The 22,279-nt window shown below is 46.9% G+C and overlaps 1 protein-coding gene across 3 annotated transcripts in view; it reads right to left on the reverse strand.

Moving 5' to 3' along the window:
* AMPD3 (adenosine monophosphate deaminase 3) overlaps positions 1–18,834 on the reverse strand; it is a 50,306-nt gene extending 31,472 nt beyond the window's left edge. The window contains exons 1-2 of one of the 3 annotated variants that reach the window (XM_069554400.1): positions 17,790–18,834; positions 5,044–5,269 (exon numbers count right to left, since the gene is read on the reverse strand). In XM_069554400.1, the coding sequence (XP_069410501.1) occupies positions 5,044–5,264 (221 nt within the window). In that variant the 5' untranslated portion in view covers positions 5,265–5,269; positions 17,790–18,834. Of the gene's footprint in view, positions 1–5,043; positions 5,270–8,841; positions 9,209–17,170; positions 17,366–17,789 lie in introns of those variants that run through there. The other 2 variants (XM_069554399.1, XM_069554398.1) reach the window with 2 other exon arrangements.
* Between the last annotated feature and the right edge of the window lie 3,445 nt (positions 18,835–22,279).

Here is a 22,279-nt window from a genome sequence, read left to right on the forward strand (position 1 = left end):
CCTCTGTATTTTAGGGGCTTATCTTTCTTACTCACAATCCAAGTTTCTCATTCTTTTTCTAAGAAGCTCTTTTACTTCCAAGCTCTAGCTAGTGCCTTTACATTAGACTTTAGTTTTTTTTTATTTTTTTTTTTAATAATAAGAGAGAAAAAGAGAATGGCTGTACAAAAAAGCTTTCTCTGAGTACCAGAAACTTTCAGGCTTGTCAGAGGAGCCAGGGCGAGGGAGACCTTTTTCCAAACTGGAAGTCCCATCTAATGTCACAGTTTGAAACACAAATCCACAGACTGGGTATCTGGAAACCTGCTTCTGGCTCCAGGCCTGGGGATTCCTTGTGGGAGGGCTCCATGTTACCATTTATGTTCCAGAGTGTCAGGGACAAGCAAGGGAAAAAGAGGAAGCTGCAGAGACGGTTTCTCCTCCAGAGAGTTCACATCTGAATATTTGCATAACAGTGCCTCTACTGAGCAGCTAGAGGCTGAAAGCTACAACTGGGGGTGCACAGCTCCAGAGGATACCAGGATGTCTGACAAGTAGTCCAGGGGCCAGACTGTGCTTTGGAAGAAAAGGAGCCAGTGGGCAGCAGGGAGCTGTGGCCCAGGTTTCCCTCCGTTTCATTCAGCAGCCAGCAATTACATCCTCGAGAGCAGTCCCCAGTGTCTCCACATGGAACCAAGGACCCCAGGCCTGACTGGAGACGGGATAGCCTCGTGGTTAAAGTGTGAGGTTCTACATTTAAAAGACCTGGGTCACTTACTGGCTATGTGTCCTAATCTGCAAAATCAAGATAAGAATATCCACTTGATAAGCTTAATGTGGACCTAACAAAAGCAGAAGAGACTAAGAAGAGGTGGCAAGAATACACAGAAGAACTGTACAAAAAAGATCTTAATGACCCACGTAATGAGGATGGGGAGGTCACTCACCTAGAGCTAGAGCCAGACATCCTGGAGTGTGAAGTCAGGTGGGCCTTAGGAAGCAATACTATAAACAAAGCCAGTGGAAGTGATGGAATTTCAGCTGAGCTATTTCAAATCCTGAAGGACGATGCTATTAAAGTACTACACTCAATATGCCAGCAAATTTGGAAAACTCAGCCATGGCCACAGGACTGGGAAAAAGAATCCCAAAGAATGTTCAAACTATCATACCAATGCACTCATTTCACATGTTAGCAAGGCAATGCTCAAAATCCTCCAAGCAAGGCTTCAATAGTATGTGAATGGAGAACTTCCAGATGTACAAGCTAGATTTAGAAAAGGCAGAGGAACCAGAGATCAAATTGCCAACATCCGTTGGATTATAGAAAAAGCAAGAGAATTCCAGAAAACATCTACTTCTGCTTCATTGACTATGCTAAAGTTTGTATAAAAAACTGTGGGAAATTCTTCAAGATGGGAATACCAGACCACCTTACCAGCCTCCTGAGGAAACTATATGCAGGTCAAGAAGCAACAGTCAGAACTGGACCTGGAATAATGGGCAGGTTCAAAATTGGGAAAGGAGTAAGTCAAGGCTGTATATTGTCACTCTGCTTATTTAACTTATATGCAGAGTACATTAGACAAAATGCTACACTGAATGAATCACAATCTGGAATCAAGATTGCCAGGAGAAGTATCAACAACCTCAGACAACGAATGGCAGAAAGTGAAGAAAAACTAAAGAACTTCTTGATGAAGGTGAAAGAGGGGAGTGAAAAAGCTGGCTTAAAACTCAACATTCAAAAAAAAAAAACCCTCAACATTCAAAAAACTAAGATCATAGAACTCAGTCTCATCACTTAATGGCAAATAGATGGGGGGAAAGTGCAAGCAGTGGCAGGTTTTATTTTCTTGGACTCCAAAATCACTGCAGACAGTGATTACAGCCACAAAATTAAGACACTTGCTTCTTGGAAGAAAAGCTATAACCAACCTACACAGTGTATTAAAAGGCAGAGGCATTTCTTCGCATTCAAAGATCCATCTAGTCAAAGCTATGATTTTTCCAGTAGTCAAGTATAGATGTGAGTTGGACCATAAAGAAGACTGAGCACCAAAGAGTTGATGCTTTTGAGCTGTGGTGCTGGAAGACTCTTGAGAGTCCCCTGGAAGCAAGGAGATCAAACCAGTCAATCCTAAGTGAAATCAACCCTGAATATTCATTGGAAGAACTGATGCTAAAGCTGAAGCTTCAAGACTTTGACCACCTGATGTGAAGAGCAGACTCATTGGAAAAGACCCTGATTCTGCAAAAGACTGAGGGAGAGGAGTAGAGGGTGACAAAGGATGAGATGGTTGGATGGCATCACCGACTCAATGGACACGAGTTTGAGCAAACTTCAGGACAGGGGAGCCTGGCATGCTACAGTCCATGGGATTGCAAAGAGTTGGACGCTACTGAACAACTAAACGACAAAGTTTAAAATACAGATTAACTTAGCCCACTGTAAGGTTGCTGCCCATCTCTGCTACAGAAAATTGGACAGTTAAAATTTCCATGGGGCTTACCGTGATCCAGGCCCTGCCCTAAGCCTTTTACATGTTAATTCCCTCACTGCTCACAACATCCCATGAAAGTAGCTCTTGACTGGTCTTACTTTACAGATGGTGAAAAACTGGGGCACAGAGAAGTTTCCTAAGGGCCCAAAGTCACAGAGCATCCCAGTGAGTGGCAGAGCACAACAATCCAGGGAGCCGTGCCCACTCTGAGGTGGTGTCTGTGGTGGCAGTGGAGAAACGGGATGTCTTTCTCCTACCACACTACCACTGCTCGCCAACACATTTTAGGTTCTGGGCTGGATCCTTGGGATACAGTGGGAGCCAGACACAGTCCTCAGGGAGCTTCCAGTCAAAGGGGGCAAACGGATGCAAACCAAGACCACCATAACCTAACAAGTAGGGAAAGAATGAAACTTCTGGAGAGAAGGTTGCTGAGGGATTTCTGGAAACCATGGAGCGTCATTTGAACTCAAGAATAGGAAGGCTAGCTGTTAGCCTGGTCATTGATAACAGAAGAATCTCTTTTGCAGATGTCAGGTCCAGTGTCTCTCTGTAGGAAACTGACCTCAGAAACCTATCATTTCTAGTAATGCAAAATGTCAGGACTCCTTTTCTTCTCATTATTAAGGGTCCAAAATGCTCAGTTCAGAAGACAGAAGGTCCTGCAGAGCATTCACTTCATAACATCTATTCAGCCAGCAAAGTATGGGCAAGGGGCTCCACAGTCAGGCTCTGCTTTACTCTCCAGGGTAACTTGTAACCACCTCACTGGCTAACGACACCAACGACGCCTTCACTTTACAGGCTTACAGCCCCTCAGAGGAAGGAAAGCACTTATATTCTGCACAATAAAGCTCTGTTCTTGCCCTTATACCAATACTTGATTTTTTACTACTTTCCTAAAAAATGTTACCAAAGTACTGAAGTTCTATGCTATCAAGAAAGGAAAGGACTTGCCTTTTAAAATGAGGCGGTACCTTAGGAAGGACCTGGCGATGGACTGGGTCGCAGAGAGGGCTCAGGTTCCACTACCCTAGCTATTCAGGTCCGCAGTGTGCCGGCCAGGCGGGCACCTAGCTAGAGCCCCACCAGACACTTTCTCAAAGCTTTCTATTCTTTAATTCTGCTCTCCCGGGTGAGATGGGCTTCCCAGATGGCTCAGAGAGGAAAGACTCCACCTGCAATGGAGGAGACACGGGAGATGCAGGTTCAATCCCTGGGTCGGGAAGATCCCCTCGAGAAGGAAATGGCAACCCACTCCAGTATTCTTGCCTGGAGAATCCCATGGAGAGAGGAGCCTGGCGGGCTACAGTCCATGGGGGTCACAAAGAGTTGGACACGACTGAGCAACTAAGCACACAGCACAACACAGGGGAGATGAACTGAAAGGTGAAGGCTTCCCAATGCACTTAAAGATCCAAACTACTTATCAGGGAGCACAGGCCAATCTGATCTGGGCCCTGTCTACCCCTCCAGATGCAGATCATGGCCCTTCGCCCTTAACCACACCTCAACCGTACACAGGCCTTCCTGAAGATACCTAAGGGCCTTTGTCCTGGCTCCTCCGCCTATAAGGCGCTCACCCAGCTCTACAGCAGCTGACTCCTTTACACCCTTGCATCAGCTACGATGTCACCTTCCCTAACTACCCAATCTGAAGAAGGACTCTCCCTCTCCATGTGTCAGCTGGCTTCTAGCTAGGCTTGGACAATGGCAACCAGCGGGGGAAACCAGAACGTGCCAGAGAGATTAAAGCCAGGTATCTCTCGTCTCCATCTCTGCCTTTGGAGGCCATATCTGGAGCTGTTGCGTCACCCCCCTAGGCTCCAGTTCCTATTGGAAAGGCCACCACAGTTCCAACTCCTCCACCCGAAGCTCCAGCAACCCCACTTCCCTCCACTGTCTCTCCAGTCTGGGGTGACAGCTGCTTCCTACTGTGTCTATTCTCTGGGCAGCCTCTCTCCCCACTGCTTGGTTCTCTATCACCTCTGTAACCAATTTCCGGAGAAAACATCCTACTTCCAATTCTCAAGGAGTTTCTGCTTTTCTGATTAGACTCTGACTGACACAGCAGTTATCACAACTTGTCTTTTCTCAATTAATTTGTCCAGTCAATTATTGTCTAGACCAACTTAAGCGCTACACGGCAGGGACTGTATCTAGTTCATTAACATATCCCCAGTGCCCAGCACAACACCTGGCAAATAGTGAGCTGAGTTAATTAACAACACAAAGTACTTGTCAAGTGATGAAAGAAGTAAAATTGATGTTTCCCAAGAAGTCCTCAAGTTTCTAGAAAGAAGACACAAATGTTATTTGGAAATTGTGAGTATTTAGGTACATGATTTGTTTTTAAAACAGCAGTAGAGAAAGCGGTTTTCAATCTTTTCAACCAAAGGCACAACACCCTTCAGTGAATACATGGTGAGTTAAATAGTCTTGGTTAAGAACTAAACTCAGCTCCCAAGACAGCCGATTTCACACAAGGCGCCTCATCACAAGACAAGCATCTGCAGCCCACCTGTGCCTACACAATCCCACCCAGGCTCAGGGGACAAACCTTTTCGCCGTCTCCAAAGACTTCTGCTCCGCCAGCTCTTTCTGCAGCTCCCTCTCCTTGGCCTCCTTCTGTCCAATGGGGCAGTCCTCGGGGACTGTGAAGAGGGATAGGGCATCTTTGCTGTCCTCTTCTCGGAGTACTTTAGCAAACACCTTCTCGGCCAGGAGCCGGACTTGCTCATCCACCTCGGAGATGTTCAGCTTGGGGAATTGGCGCGGCATCTCGGCTGGCAGAAAAAGAGAACCAATGTGAGCCAAGAACTACGAGACCACCTGAGTCACTGGTGTGCAGGGCAGGAGAAGGCACTGAAAAAAGAACCAGCTGCCCCAGTCTTTGGGGTCAGCTGTCTACTCAGGAATTCCCCGGATCAAACCCAACAGGCCAATTTTTACAACTAGCTCCCTAAGCGAGTGACTGTGAAAGGTACAGGCCCACTTACACCTCATGAGAAAGCAAACATTCAGAAGTGAAAGCATGAACTGTTCAACCAGGGGTTCTACTGTTTCCCAAACCCAGGGAATTGTCATGAACGGGCAAGCCCCACCCTTCCCACCTCCTGTGGAGGGGAGAGTTCAGAATCCCCTCCTGTAGACGATGAGGCGGCCCTGCGGGGTGCTACAGTGACCAAACCTGCTCCCCACTGCATAGAGAGGAAGGCCAAAGCCCAAAGGCTCGAAAGGTCGGCGTAAGAGCCCAGGAGATCCACAGCTGCATTCCTCACTACACAAAATGAGAACTGTTGCTGAAAGGAAACCACAGTTGCACCATCTCCCAAACCCTCTGGAACTTCTAACAGGACAGCCAATAACATAAACATCTGGGGACAGGGAGACTCTACCTCTCACAGCCTGGCTGAAGACTCACATCCTCAAAGCAGCTTGCCCTTACCTCCTCTGCACACCGGCTTCTCACTATCAGGAGGCAACCTAAATCGCCTGGTTGATTCTTTTCTTTGCCTATCTTTCAGCACTTATATAGCATGTAGTAAGTGCACTCTGTCAAGCCCTATACGTGTACTAACTTAGTTAATCCTAGTTGTTCCCATTTTACAGATGACAGAATGAAGGCACAGACAGCTAACTTGCCCAGGGTCATACTTCTAATAAGCAGGCCGTGACCTGCACTGTTCCCAGCCACTGGCTCCCATCCCTTTCCTCTCTGAGCCCACGAATCTGGTTCTGGCATCTGTCCTCTGAACCCCTAAACTGTGCTGCTTCTCTCTGCCCATTTAGGGGTCAGGACAGGTCCCCTTGCTGTCCCCAGCATCCCACCTATGGAGCAGACCAATACTGTATCCCTTCCACAAGCCACCTTCGCCAGGAACAGCTCCAGGAGAGGAGCTTTCTGTCAATCCAGTTTCTTTAAGGAGGGTTTAAAGAGGGACGGTGGTTTCATCAGGCAGACAGAGGATGAAGGTTGAGATAGTGCCTGGCTGCTCTCTGGCAGGGAGAGGAAGCACTTTCAGGGAAGGAGGGACACTGAGCAGTTGGGGGCAGTCACTCTCTACGCCTCCCCGTTTTCTCATCTGTGAGATAAAGGAATTGGACTAAGTGGTCTCCAAGACCCTCTCAGTTCTAAGCACCGTAATTCTAGGTACCAGTGAGGTTTCTGGTTCCAGGCGGGCTTGCTGCTCTGGTCTTTTCTGCGGCCTGCAGATCTAATTCATGACACAGACAGGAAGGAGGAAAACAGGCTGCTTAAAGGACAGGCTATATAGAGAGGTATTCTATAAAACCCCTGCAGGCCCTTAGACTGTGAAACCAATTTCCTCCTTCCTTCCTCCCCCAGGGCCAGGCCTTTCCTGGGCCTCTCTCACCCTTTGGGACTTGAGTGGGAGGAGAGAGGGAGCCCAGGATGCAACTGTGCTGGTCTGTGGCAGCAGAGACCAAGATAAGCATCCTGCAAAGACAAAGAGGAACAGCTGGCTATGGAGATTTCCACACCCTGATAGCAAAGAAGAGGAAGCTGGAAACCATCAGAGCAGAGGCCAGAGAAGAAAGTGACAGAAGAAAGAAATGGAAGAAAGACAAAGAGCTGGACCCAGGAGGAGATGTTAGGGGTGAACAAAGCTGGACCAACTTTGTTCCCCATCTCCCAATTCTAAGGCCTCTGTCAAGTGCAGCTTTCCAGATCTTTAAAGGGCTCCAGGCAAGGGGCAGCAAAAGCCATAAAGCATTCAAGCATCTGAAAGAGTGAGCCCACTTGAGAAACTGCTTCTAAGAAAAGAATCTGAAGGAAGGAAAATGCACAAAGATGTTTACCTGCACTCTTCATAGAAATAGCTTTAAAAGGTTCAGATGAGAGCATACTCATCTGAAAAAGAACATGAAAAAGAACATGAAGCAACCAAAATCATAATCATGAGGACAGTGCCATCACATAAAAAATACCTTGTGAGATAATAGCGAATGAAAAAACTAATACATGAAACTGTTCCCAAGCTTTGATTACAGCAATACAAAAATGCATCCCCTTACGGACCAGGGCTACAAGAGACATACTTAAATGACCAGATAGCAGGACTGCCAGTGGGAAAGGCAGTATCTGATTTATCACTGATGCTAGTGTAATGTCATTTGCACAGAAACAAAGAAAAGAAAAAGAAAATGAACAGACTCAAGAGTTCCAAAAACAGAAAAATATGAAAACTAATCAAATGTCTACATCCCATATTTTGGTCATCAGGGTCCTCTCCCACCTACTCCACACCAGAAAGAGGCCAGTCCAAAAGGAATTCCACCTTTAAGACCTATTTCTGCATTAGCTTTAGCCCTTTAGCTGCGATAGCATCACAGAGGCTGCTCACCACCACCTCCTTATACCCCCCTAAATACACACAAGCATGACCCAGCCACATCCCCTCAGAAGTGGGCCACTTGGGGGTGTCTTTTGTGTCTGAGGGCTCTTATGCCAGATCCTGCCAATTTTTTCACGAAGCATTTTTAGTTTACTCAAGTCAACTAAACATACTTTACAGGATGCATCCTTCTACAAGTGATCTTCCTTTTTCTTTAGCTCAAATAGCTTAAGTCAGTCTTTTCCATATTGGTTCTCATTAGAAGTCAACACCTGTTGCTATGAAACAGGTCCTGGGGTTAATAATTAGGAAAATGCTGCATTACATAGCCTCTTCACCCCAGATTCACGGGGCACACCAAAGACTTGAGAATCACAGAGTACCATCTCCCCGTAGACGTCTTTGTGTCAGTATCCATATGAATCCCCTGCAGCACTACTACCAATATCTTAAATAACTGGTGAAGACTACTCCATGCCTTAGAATTGACCAAGTAACCCAGCCAGTGTGCTGGGCTAAGTCAGTGGGTCTTAGGAGCCTTCTGGATATTTGTTGTCTTCTGCACATCATTGGCAGACAAGTCCCACCTGCCAACCCCTTCCTCCAGAGCCTGCCTCTCTTCTCAGACCCAGAGACCCCAGCCAGGCCAGGCATGTGGAGGAAAGCCCAGCAGAGCTTCAGCTCCAACTGCCAGTTCAAGCCTGACTTTCAACCACTTGTCAGCTGAAGCCAGCATGCTCGGGAGGCTAAACCGTGAATTCACTGGCATTGGCTTATGGCGTTGTGACATGGAATACCACACCCTCCAGTGAGCTTGACAGCAGTGTCCCAAAGTTAGAAAGCTGTAATATGCCGCCAGGTTCAACAAACAGGCACTTTTTCACAGCATCACAGCCTCTCCAGAAAAGGGGCACAGTGCCTCTTAAAAATCCCCTCGCTACACAAATGAAGCTGTTTCTCACTCCTGCCAGACTCCCGCGGTCAGAACCCGAGACACAGACCTGCACCTGGCGCTGGGGTCCCCATGGCTGCTCCTGAGGATGCCATCCAGGTGACGCGCTGGGACCAAAGGCTGCGTGCTGCCCGGGCAGCTGAGCTGAGTCAGGGTGAGCGCAGCTAGCTGGGCTCCGTCTGCTGCTGGGGTGGGAGGTCTCTGCTTTGCATATCTGTGAGCAGCCCTGAGCAACAGCAGGACACGTCTGGGCTGGAAATTCTTCCGTGAATATGAAATGGAAGTGGAAAATTTCCAAGAGTCCTAAAGGGCCCAGGTAATGCCAGCTATCATGGCTGCTGTGTCCAGAAAGCGGCGTCCTGCCCCGACTCACAGCCCCCTTCAGAGCAGGAAACTCAAGCTGCTGCTGCTGCCCTAAGCAAGAATACATTCAGCCTTCCCGACCAACCACAGACGATAAGCCACCCCCTCCCTCCAACGTCCAGACCCCTCCTGAAAGCTGAGCACTGGCTGCGATACCATCACCTGCGCCGCTTCCGTTTCTGAACCTCACTTCAGGCTCTGCCTCACGACCCGGCTCATCTTACGAGCCTGTCCTGGTCCCCTCAGAGGGCCCCCCGCCCCGAAGCAACCTTTCTGGGAGCACCCCAAGACTGGCGGTGTGGGGGGAGGGGGCTCTGGGCCAGTTGCCAATGCGAGCCCCTCCCCCACCGGAGGGAAAGGACAGAAGCTCAAGGGGAGAGAAGGGCGGGAGCAGGTGAGGATGAGAGACTGCCTGGATCGGCTCCTTTCCCAGAAGGGAGCTGCACATCACAGATGACAGGGCAACCTGACCAGCTCAGCCAGAGCAGCAGGCCTGGTGGCCCACCCAACCACCCCCGGGAAAGAAGCGCCTCCCACGTGCCCCAGCCTCGGCTCCTTACTGCCGCCGTCAGCTCCCACGTGGGCCTCCAGCTTGGAGAAGCCTCCTGAGGGCCGGCTGGATGCAGCCGCCAGCAGCTGCCGGGCTCCCTGCTTCAGGTAACCCCCGGAGCAGTCCAGGCGGATCACAACAGCCTCCCAGGGCGCGAAGTCCCACTCCTCAACCCGCCCTTTAGGAGAAGGACAGTCCTCTGTGGGGAAGCTCAGAACAGACACGCGGCCTCCCAGGGACTTAGAGCAGTGGCGTGGGTCTGGGAAATAACCATGAGCAACAGGGCTATTTCTGTGGTGCTGTTGAAACCCTGGGGAGAAGCGCCCAGAGAGGATGGGGCCACTTGTTTACTGGGAGGCTGGCTCCAGCCCTGGCTTGGGCCTGAGTCACCTCCTCATGTCCAGTCGTGAGGTTGTGCCTTCCTGAGCAGCAGATAATTCCTGTGCGTACAGAGTGGGATTACAGGGTTGACACACGATCCTCCCGCTGCTGCTGGGCTTTAGCTACCCAGAGATTATGACCCACCTGTCCTCACAGCTGTTCCATAAACAGTGCGACCAGCAGGCTACAAGCAACCTAGAGGGACAGTCATGTGTATTCATTAAATAATTAAATGACCTTAAAATGGAGGGCGGGGGGGGGGGGGGTAAAACCTGAGCCCTTAGTGCTATTTTGCCAGAGGGAGGAGAGGCAAATGATTCCTTTGGCTAGTGTGTTTGGGGCAGGAGTGGGGTTAGGATGGGGCTGCCACGGAGCATCCTAGCCCGTGCATCTGAGAACCGACTTGGGCGTATCACATCCAGGGAGTCTTATTTTAGATCTTTAGCCAGACCCTGGAAAGTTCTGGTCTAAACAAGCATTTTCCAAAGTGTAGTCTGTAGAACATAAAATGCCAGAAGGCTTACACAATACTGCATACCATAGTCCCTCATGGAAATTCACACACACGATTCCTACTGGCAGATTCTAAACATTTAGAAATCCTCTGGTCAAGAAAGCTGTGTGAAGGGACTACTCTGACGGTCCAGCGGTTGGGAATCCACCTGCCAATGCAGAGGACACAGGTTCGATTCTTGGTCTAGGAAGATTCCACACGCCGCAGGGTGACAAACTCTTCACACCACAGTACTGAGCCTGTGCACCCTAGAGCCAGTCAGCCGCAACAAGGGAAGCCGCTGCAGTGAAGCCTGCACGCCCCAGCTAGAGAGTAGCCCCCGCTCACCGCAGCTGGAGAGAAGCCCGTGCACGGTAAGGAACAGCCAACACAGACAAAACTAAACAAAGAGTAACTTTTTAAAAGCTGCTGGACTTTGTGTAAACCAACACACTTATTTGACCCTTCCACCACTGACACCCTAGGGAAAAATACCTATGCATATCCTGGGCATAGCCTTTGGAAAATGCCTTCCACTTTGAGCCTTCATTTTCCAATCTAGAAAAAGCTGCCTTCCCAGGCCCCAGCAATTAGCATGAGATCTACTCCATCACGTCCAAAGAGAGATGGGCAGCAACCCCACTACAGTGACACAGGCTGGGACAATGGCCAAGGGTCCCACTGGAGGGATGCAAGACCCTCCAGAAGAGCAGCAGTTTTGAAGGTAACTGTGGCTTTGTCTTGGGAGAGCAAACTTTGCTCGTGAACTAACAATTCCTCCTTGAGCCTAATACATCTCTGCTCCTCATGGCCCAGAAGTCCCCCTAGACTGAGGAGCACTGGTCCCAAACTCAAAGCCTTTTGAAAGAAGGCTTTCTGAAAGAACATTAAGACAATCTGTGATACTACTGAATGGAAGAATATACTGCTAATGATATAACTAATAGGGGGCTAATAACCAAAATATATAAATACCTCATTCAACTCAACATCAAAAATACAAACAACTCAATTAAAAAGTACATAGAAGACCTCATAGACATGTTTCAAAAGAAGACATACAGATGGCCAACAGGCACATGAAAAGATGCTCAACATCATTAATAAGAGAAATGCAAATTAAAACCACAAAGAGATATCATCTCCCACCTGTCAGAATGGCTATCATCGAAAAGACCACAAATAAAAAATATTAGCGAGGATGTGGAGAAAAAGGAACCCTCATACACTGTTAGGAGGAATGTAAATTGGGGCAGCCGCTATGGAAAATCAAAAAGCTAAACATAGAACTACCATCAGTTCAGTTCAGTCGCTCAGTCGTGTCCGACTCTTTGTGACCCCATGAATTGCAGCATGCCAGGCCTCTCTGTCTATCACCAACTCCTGGAGTTCACTCAAAATCACGTCTATCGAGTCAGTAATGTCATCCAGCCATCTCATCCTTTGTTGTCCCCTTCTCCTCCTGCCCCCAATCCCTCCCAGCATCAGAGTCTTTTCCAATGAGTCAACTCTTCGCATGAGGTGGCCAAAGTACTGGAGTTTCAGTTTTAGCATCATTCATTCCAAAGAAAACCCAGGACTAATCTCCTTTAGAATGGATTGGTTGGATCTCCTTGCAGTCCAAGGGACTCTCAAGAGTCTTCTCCAACACCACAGTTCAAAAGTATCAATTCTTCGGCACTCAGCTTTCTTCACATTCCAACTCTCACATCCATACATGACCACAGGAAAAACCATAGCCTTGACTAAACAGACCTTTGTTGGCAAAGTAATTTCTCTGCTTTTGAATATGCTATCTAGGTTGGTCATAACTTTCCTTCCAAGGAGTAAGCGTCTTTTAATTTCATGGCTGCAATCACCATCTGCAGTGATTTTGGAGCCCAAAAAATAAAGTCTGACACTGTTTCCACTGTTGCCCCATCTATTTCCCATGAAGTGATGGGACCAGATGCCATAATCTTAGTTTTCCGAATGTTGAGCTTTAAGCCAACTTTTTCCAAGGCAAACCATTCAATATCACAGTAATCCAAGTCTATGCCTTGACCAGTAATGCTGAAGAAGCTGAAGTTGAATGGTTCTTTGAAGACCTACAAGACCTTTTAGAACTAACACCCAAAAAAGATGTCCTTTTCATTATAGGGGACTGGAATGCAAAAGTAGGAAGCCAAGAAACACCTGGAGTAACAGGCAAATTTGGCCTTGGAATACGGAATGAAGCAGGGCAAAGGCTAATAGAGTTTTGCCAAGAGAACGCACTGGTCATAGAAAACACCCTCTTCCAACAACCCAAGAGAAGACTCTACACATGGACATCACCAAATGGTCAACACTGAAATCAGATTGATTATATTCTTTGCAGCCAGAGATGGAGAAACTCTATACAGTCAGCAAAAACAAGACCGGGAGCTGACTGTAGCTCAGATCATGAACTCTTTATTGACAAATTCAGACTTAAATTGGCGAAAGTAGGGAAAACCACTAGACCATTCAGGTATGACCTAAATCAAATCCCTTATGACTATACAGTGGAAGTAAGAAATAGATTTAAGGGACTAGATCTGATAGACAGAGTGTCTGATGAACTATGGAATGAGGTTCGTGACATTGTACAGGAGACAGGGATCAAGACCATCCCCGTGGAAAAGAAATGCAAAAAAGCAAAATGGCTGTCTGGGGAGGCCTGGGAAGCTGTGAAAAGAAGAGAAGCGAAAAGCAAAGGAGAAAAGGAAAGATATAAGCATCTGAATGCAGAGTTCCAAAGACTAGCAAGGAGAGATAAGAAAGCCTTCCTCAGCAATCAATGCAAAGAAATAGAGGAAAACAACAGAATGGGAAAGACTAGAGATCTCTTCAAGAAAATTAGAGATACCAAGGGAACATTTCATGCAAAGATGGGCTCGATATAGGACAGAAATGGTATGGATCTAACAGAAGCAGAAGATATTAAGAAGAGGTGGCAAGAATACACAGAACTGTACAAAAAAGAGTTTCACGACCCAGATAATCACAATGGTGTGATCACTCACCTGGAGCCAGACATCCTGGAATGTGAAGTCAAGTGGGCCTTAGAAAGCATCACTACGAACAAAGCTAATGGAGGTGATGGAATTCCAGTTGAGCTATTTCAAATCCTGAAAGAATTACCATATGACCCAACAATTCCACTCCTGGATATAGATCTGAAAAAATGAAAATGCTAACTCGAAAGTACCCCAATGATCAGAGCAACATTATTTACAATCCCCAAGATATGGGAGCAGCCTAAGTGTCCATCAACAATGAACAGATAGAGAAGATGTGGACATATATACAATAGAATTCTCAGCCATAAGAAAGAATATTTTGCCATTTGCAATAATATGGATAGATTTGGAAGGTATTATACTAAGTTAAATAAGTCAGACAGAAAAAGACAAATACTGTATGATATGACTTACATGTGGAATCTAAAAAGTACAACAAACTGATGACTATAACGAAAAGGACACAGAGACAGGATAGTGGACTCACTAGCGATTACCAGTAGGGAAAGGAAAGGGGGCGGGACACGATAGGGGTAGGAGATAAAGAGGCCCAAACTATTATGTATAGAATCAAAAAGCTACAAGCACATATTATACGACACAGGGAATATAGCCAATAATTTATAATAATTATAAACGGAATATAACCTTTAGAAATTATGAATCACTATATTGCATACCTATAACTGATATAATATTACACATGAACTATACCTCAATTTTTAAAAATAGACTTTAAGAAAAAAAAAAGATAATCTATGATAACCAGGCCCAGGCCTGCATTTCCTGCCCAGGAGACCAGACTACACACAATTTTTTATTTTCATTTCCATGATATGAAAACCTACAATATTTATTAGGTTCAAGGATGTAAAGTTATTGTCCCAAATCAGGCTGCTTTCACTTTTACCACTTAACTGTCCCTTACAAAATCCCAACAAACAGGAAAGGCTGGAATCAAATTATATCTTATCCAAAAAGAAACCACTCCCCTCTCCTCAAAAGGATGCTGTGGCCTTGCCTATATAGGGGTTCATTTTCTCCTCATTTCTGAGGTGTGCATGACTCAAAGAGAGGTTGGGCAAAGGGGTTTCGCTCACTGTGCATCACCTCCATGACAGACCTTGCCCCTCTCATTCACTATATCTGTTGAATGAATGAATGCATAACTTGATGAATGAGTCAACGAGCTAAGTGGTGAATCTACCTACGTCAGTGTCAAGAGTCAGCACGGTATGTGGTTAAGAATATGGACTCGAGCCAGACTTCTCAGGTTTGAATTTTGCTTCACCACTAAGTTACGTAAACTTGGACAAGTTACTGATTTCTCTGGTTCAGTTTTATTCCCTATAAAATGGGGATAATAACAGTGCCAACCTCATAGGTTGCCATGACAATCAGTTAGCATGTGTAAGTACTTAGAATAGTACCTGGCACATAATATGTGTTTTATAAGTGTTATCTCTTGACATCATTATCATCTTGATACTAGCTGTGAGAAAGTCCAACAGAGAAAATGAACATGACCTTTCATCTAGACACCAAATCCTTTCATTCAGCATTATTTCCTGAGCACTAATATGTGCCAGGTACTGTCTCAACTCCTATTTGGGTTCAAGACAAAGGAAACCATGTTCAAATGTGAAACCAGATCAGGAAAAATAACCTTCTCCCCTATAAGTGATACTTCTTGCTGACTGCATGGCCAGCACTCAAGTCAGGAGCCCACCCTCTTCAGGCCTAGCCCCTGCTAGATCAGAGCCGAAAGCCATGGTCTCCTGTCCTAGATATGCAGCAGCACACATTAGAAATAAGAGATTAATATTTGTGGGGGAAGAACCGAAAGACCAATGAGCAGCTTTCAGGGAGTGAAGATATTCTCTGTGCTTAACCCTAAGGCTGTACCTTATCTGCCCATGATATTTTCAAGACCAGGAATTGATTTCAAAGCCATCTAAAGAGGACAGACCTCATGTGAAGACAAGGAAAGCAGAGGTCATCTCTGCAAAAGCTTCTTGACTTTGCTGAGAGTCCCTCATCCCTTACTGAGGATCTCTGAAGAACAGAGCTTGGGCTGAGGGTCGGGCTCAGAGGTCCAAGAGTCTCCAACAGGCCACTCATGAAAGTCCTGTAGTTCTTAGGGCAGCCCCAAACAGGCATCTTTAGAGCAGCTCCTCGGAGTTGCTGCCAGAGTTGTAGGCAGGTCAGGAGTAGGAAATGACAACCCACTCCAGTATTCTTGCCTGGAAAATTCTATGGACAAAGGAGCCTGGAGGGCTACAGTCCATGGGGTTGCAAAGAGTTGGACACAACTGAGCAACTAAGCACAGCACACAACTACTCCAAACTAGCTATCAATACACTAGAAGGTGAGGGCTGACAGAGGCTCTGTGGCTGCCTGGCTCTACAGCTACCACTGATGCTTCAGTCAGGAGAGGAATTTCTCCTACAGGAGTTCCAGTTGCAGCCAATTTCTCCCTAAAGTGGCCAAATGTTGGTTAGCACATCCAGAGGGGATAGTCAACAAGGGCTCAGGACCATGCTGAAATTCCTCCTAGTGTTTCCAGCTTTCTTCACTCAGCTCCTTTGCTAACTGATCATCACCAAGGTTCCACTCACACACAAGGACCCAACAGTTAGGGGAAATGACACTCTAGTTAGCAAGCCTCTCCTGCTCCAGAGGCCTCTGCCAGCCAAGTCAAGCAGTTCCACTGGCAAAGCAACTACCAGGAAGTTCAAGGGCATAAAGCAAACTGCCAGATGCAGTATACCTACCTCCCTTGCCTGGAAAGAGCCAAAGAGGTAAGGAGGAAGGCCTCCAATGATCCCATCACCTTGCCATCCTGTCCATCCCCTTGCCTTCAGGTGGAAGTCTTAGGCTGTTGGCATCTGGCCAGTCCTCAAGCACCGAGAAATTAGTCCAGGTTCTTAAGCGGCGGCAAGTCCCAGATCCCTTAATTTCTCTAAACCTTTCGAATCCAAAATCAGTCGCCAGGGAGCCGAGATGCGGCGGGGGGTCACCCGAGGACTCTGAACCCCAGGCTACCACAGGGACTGGGAGAGACCAGCGCCCTGCCAAGCGATGAGCCTGGGGTCCGAGCCACCTTCTCAGCGGGCGAGGAAGCCCAGGACCTTAGTTCCCACCCCGGGGCGCTCCGACTCCCGCCCCGGGCAGCCGGGGGCCACCGGGCGTGGGCCCAAGGTCAGGAGCGCAGCATCGCGCGCACTCACCGGGTTCAGGGGACAGGGCCATGCCGTGGGCCGATGGGGGCGGCCCGCAGGCTGGAACACAGGTGGCGGAGCGGGGCAGGGCGCACAGCCAGCACCGCGGAAAGGCTGCCCAGCACTGCTGCCGGGGCGAGCCGGCCCCGGCCAGGCCTTGCCCGCCGCTGGCGCTGGGCGGGAGCCTGCGGAGAGTCCCGCAGCAGGGGCGGGGACCGGCGCTCCCAGGGCGCGGTGCTGCGGCGTCCCGGGCCCGGACCTCCCGGGCCCGCCGGGAGGCAGGAGGAGGGCCGCCTCCGCAGGGGAGAAGCCCGGGGGCCTCGCGCCGCCCCAGCCGGTGACCTACCTGGGCGCGGAGCGGAGAGGAAGCGAGGAGCCGGCAACAGAGCGGTGCGGGCCGGGCCGCCGCCGCGCAGGTCTGCCCTGCCCGCCGCCCGCCCACCGGGCCTGGCCGCCGCTACCTGGAGCGCCGCTACCGGGCCGCGCGGCCAACTGGAAACTTGAGCGCCCCAGGGGCGCCGCGGCGGCGATGGGTCCCTCGGCCGGAAGCGCGCCCGCAGCCGCCGGGTGTCAGGACCAGCCCGGCTCCTCGCACCTCGCTTCGGCGGTCAGCCCCGGCCCCCAAAGCGCTCTCCTCTGTGTTCGATCTTCCCGAACCTCCTCCCCTGCCGAAACTTGTCCCAAAGAGAGATGCTGGGGTCACGGTGCCCAAACAGGTGACTTACTCCCCGGAACTGAGCTGACACCCCCTCTCTCCCTCTCCTCCAACCCTGGGCTTATGCACCCGCCCCTCCAAGTCCGCACTGACCTCTTAGTTGCCAGAAGCCAGTGAGTGCCTTGTAGCCCCTGCTCGCCCCTCCCCAGCATTTGAACTTGCTGACCACACCTTCCTTCCTGGAACCCTCGGAGTACAGTTTCCAGAGTTGGCGCCCGCGCCCCTCCACAACCCCGGATTTTCAACATACCCCAGTGATGACTGCTAGGTTCTCAGCCTCCAGGGCCTGGCTTTCCGTTGCAGCGTTGTTGGGTTTTCTACCGCTGAGCTGCCTGCCTCCTCTGCGGCTCTCACCCACTCCCACGGTTTTAACAACCTCCTGCCTGCTAATGACTCCTGAACCTCTTCATCATTCCGGAATGCCCCAGAGCTGCAAATGGTCTATCCAACTTACTGGACACATGTCCACCAGCGGTTCCAAAGCCTGGGAAAACGTGTCCAAACTCAAATTCCTAATTTCCTTCCAGGAACGTGCCAGAACCTGCTCTTGTTCCTGTGTTTCTGTGACCAAGCAGGATCCTACAGATCCTTCCAAGGAACAGCCTCCTTCCACCTTCCCTGTCCTCCACCTGCTTCTTGTTTGTGGAAGACTTTAGCATCCTAGGGCTTCCCTCCTAGCTCAGTTGGTAGACTCTGCCTGCAGTGCAGGAGACCTGGGCTCAATTCCTGGGTGGGGAATCTCGATCCCCTGAAGAAGCAAATGGCAACCCACTCCAGTGTTCTAGCCTAAAGAATCCCATGGACAGAGGAGCCTGCCAGGCCTACAGTCCATGGGTCACAAGAGCCAGACACAACTTAACATCCTAGGCCTTCCCTGAGTTCCCAGGAGCAGATTTAATCAGAGAAGTGAGAAAATGCTGAAACAGAGGAAAATAGACAAGATAAAATAATAATAGTTTAGCTATAAAACAAACTCAAGAATGTTTAGCTCCTCATGGAAGGCTATATATAACATCTGAGCCATAACCTTGAGCTGTTTTGCAGACACTGAAACCCACACCAGTTGAAAACCATTAACTGCATGTTGATCAACAAGCACATAGACCTCCAACAACTGGAACCAGAAGATTGATGATGTTGACTCCCAATTATCTCACGGCTCAGAAGACTGTCCTCGAGCTGTTTACACACCCTGTGACCCATTTCCTGTCTTTAAAAACACTTCCCTGCAATCCATCCGGGAGTTCAGGTCTTTTGAGTCTTAGCCGCTAATACTCCTTGCTTGGCCTTGCAGCAAATGATGCACTTCCCTTCACTTCCCGACAACCTGGTGTTGGTAGATTGGTGAATGGATCCAAGTTTGGTTGGGTAACATTTCAGCCTTCCACATGACAGCACCACCACCCACTTCCGCAGACCACGCTTGGGAGCTATTCTCAACTCTTTCTCCCTGTAATTCTTCACATCAAGTTGGTCACCACGGGGAAATGAAACTGTTCATTAGTGTCCTGATGGTGCCAGCTGCCTTCACATCATCTTATTCCTGTACCAAGTGTTATTCCTTCGATGTCCTAGCCTGCTATTTACAATTTACGTGTGAGTTTTATGTACATGTATCTAAATAAATATATCAGGCACACTTGCCAGGTCACTCAGTGTAAAGAATTGCCCTGTGGTGCAGGAGACCTGGGTTCAATCCCTGGGTCAGGAAGAGCCCCTGGAGAAGGAAATGGCAGCCCACTCCAGAATTCTTGCCTGGGAAATCCCATGGATAGAGGGGCCTTGTGGGCTACAGTCCGAGGGGGTCACAAAGAGTCAGACACGACTTAGCGACTGAGCACTCACAAAGACCACTAAAGGATTTTATAAAGATGAAATAATAATCTTAAATAATTTCATTTTTAATACCTTTTCCCTCTTTACTTTAAAGTTATTAGCAAAATTCAGTTTAGTGAAAGCAACATGATTAAAAATGATTTTAATAAGTCTTACTTTAATATTTTATGAGACTAGAAAGTATGCTTTTAAGTTCAATTAATGTCAGTACTTAGTCCTAATGGCTGTTATTGCAAAACGAAAACCTCACAAAGATAAATACACCCAAACAGAAGAATTTTATCTTTTGCTATACTTATTAAACCATAATTCTCACTGCTTAAATTCCATCTAATATCAGTTTTGCAAATGTGACGTTCCTCCAGAAAACTCTTCTTTGTCCATGAAGCCTTCATTCCCAATGATGGGAATCATTTGCTTGCTTTTTGTTATCAAGCAAGGGTTCAATGCCTGATGTGTATAGGAGCCAATAATATGTCACTGGTTTTGAGAGGGGAAAAAATCTTTATTGTGAGGTTGACCAGAAGAGAGACAGGAGACAAAGCTCTCAAATCTGTCTCCATGATCCAGGGTTGGTGTAAAATTTAAGGGGTTAGGGGAATTTCAAACTTGGAAGCTGATTGGCTAATCTTGAATCAGAACATATAAGCTAGTCATGCTACTGGAAGCCAGGTTTTCCTTATTGAATGACTTCGTCCTTTGCTTTGTTAAGGGTTCCAGTGGCAACCTTTCAATTCTTTGAGTTCTGTAGACTGAAGATTCTTGGTTGGGGGTCATCCTGGAGAGATGGTTTCCCATCTTGCACTGTTGTCTCTGTAAAATAAGTCAAGGTTTGATTGATGAACTTATTTGAAGGAAGCAGAATCAGTTTAAGTTGGTGCTGTTTCAACAGTCTAGTTGGGGAGGCAAAAACCAGTATAAGCTGGTTGATGTTTTAGAAGCCGTTTCATTTTCATCAGTTGTTTCTGTGGATATTTTTAATAATGGGATTTTTTAAACTCCAGAAACTCTTCATTTGGAAGAATGCAAAATGGGTTTTAAAAGTGTACTTCTTAATTTTGAAGGCTATGGCTATGCTAGTCTCTATAGTTGGCAATAGACACTTCATTTTGGCATTAAAATCACATAATAATAGAAACAGTTCCAAACATCAATTTTCAAAGTGCTTTCCTCATAACGTGATTATTTTAAACCACAGTCATATTAATTCCCAAAACATCACCTTTACCTGAAGGGATACATTGTGTGTGTGTATATATATGTGTGTGTGCAGGGGGGAGTGGGTGTGGGGATGTGTGTGTGCTTCCATGTGAGCTCACACACACAGACAGTCACAAGCAAGAGGCCAGGAAATTTGAAATAACTGTTTTTTTCCTTTTTTTATTATTATTTGTTTTTCGTTGCACAGGATCTTCATTTCTGTGCAAGGGCTTTCACTAGCTGCAGTGAGCAGGGGCCACTCTTCCTTGAGGACCACAGGCTCTTAGGCACACAGGCTTCAGGATTAGCAGCAGGCAGGCTCTAGGATTCGAGGGCTTCAGCCAGAGGCTCATTAGCTGTGGCTCTCTGGCTCTAGAGCTCAGTAGTTGTGATACAAAAGCTTTAGTTGTCCATGGCATGTGGAATCTTCCCAGACTAGGGATTGAGCCCATGTCCCCAGTGGATTCTTATTCACTGTACCACCAGGGAAGTCCAATTGCCCTCTTCTTAAAGAAACACATCTTTTAATTCTACAACTTTTAAGTTCTTTCCCTTGGGATGATCAGTAAACCTTGACTAATATTAAAAATTTTTATAGTCTCATCCATATCCCATTATAAATTATTGTAAAGATTCTACTGTATTTAATTTTTTTCAAATTAACCATATTATCCACATCCTACATTTTGGCTCTTCTAACTTCAATTTCTATATTGTTGCAATTTGTAAGTAAATGATGCCATTGATGAGTTTCATATGGAGTCCCTTCCTGCCCCCAATCCATAGTATTCCAGTCTGGGCAGCCACTCCATTGGTGGTTACTCTTACACAAAAAAACTACAGCATATTATACTAGATATATCATTCACATTATAAACACATTTTTTTCTTTAGTAGAGCACAAAAAGTATTCCCTTATTAATGCCATCATTGAAAAGACTGAAGTGCAACATGTTAGCAACTGGCATATACGATCATATAGCCAACTGCCATGTGTTCTAAACCTTTCTCAAATATCTGATAATGTGTTTTTCAACAGAATGCACTTTTATGTGTTGCCATCTTCTCTCTGTACCACTTCAGTCACTTTAACCATGGCAAATAGAACAGTAGTTTTCTCCCAGTGATATTGACTGACATTTTGTCTTCTACTATTAAATATAAAAGATTTTATTAAATAAAAGAGATTTTACTCAAATGGGATTTCTAAACATATTTATTACATTTAATAATAGTTCATAAAAATACACAACTAAGCATCACATGACTTGGAAAAAATTGTAGAGTTTTGTCTTCACACTCTGGGTGTATAGAATGCACGTATCTTGCTCATCATGATGGCATATTTATATTACTATCAGCTAATACCTCAAGGTCCAATATACCCTTAGGCTGGTTGTTAACTGTAGTGATATAAATCCATGTTTTGAATTTTTTTCTAACAAATTTAAACTTTTTTTTCTGATAGACTTCCATGTCAAAGATATCATCATAACAAATCTCATACAAAGAGTAGGAAATTGTTAGCTCTGCCATTTTTTTCTGAGTTTGCTTTTGCTTGCACTATCCATATTACAGTGCCCCTTCCAGTACCTGCACAGATACTAAAACCCACAGATGCTCTAATCCCTTATATAAAATGGCATATCTGCATATATAACCTATGCACCATCCTCGAAATACTTTAAATCTTCTCTAGATTAC

This window comes from Ovis canadensis, chromosome 15 (assembly GCF_042477335.2).
Source record: "Ovis canadensis isolate MfBH-ARS-UI-01 breed Bighorn chromosome 15, ARS-UI_OviCan_v2, whole genome shotgun sequence".
In the NCBI taxonomy this organism is placed as follows: domain Eukaryota; kingdom Metazoa; phylum Chordata; class Mammalia; order Artiodactyla; family Bovidae; genus Ovis; species Ovis canadensis.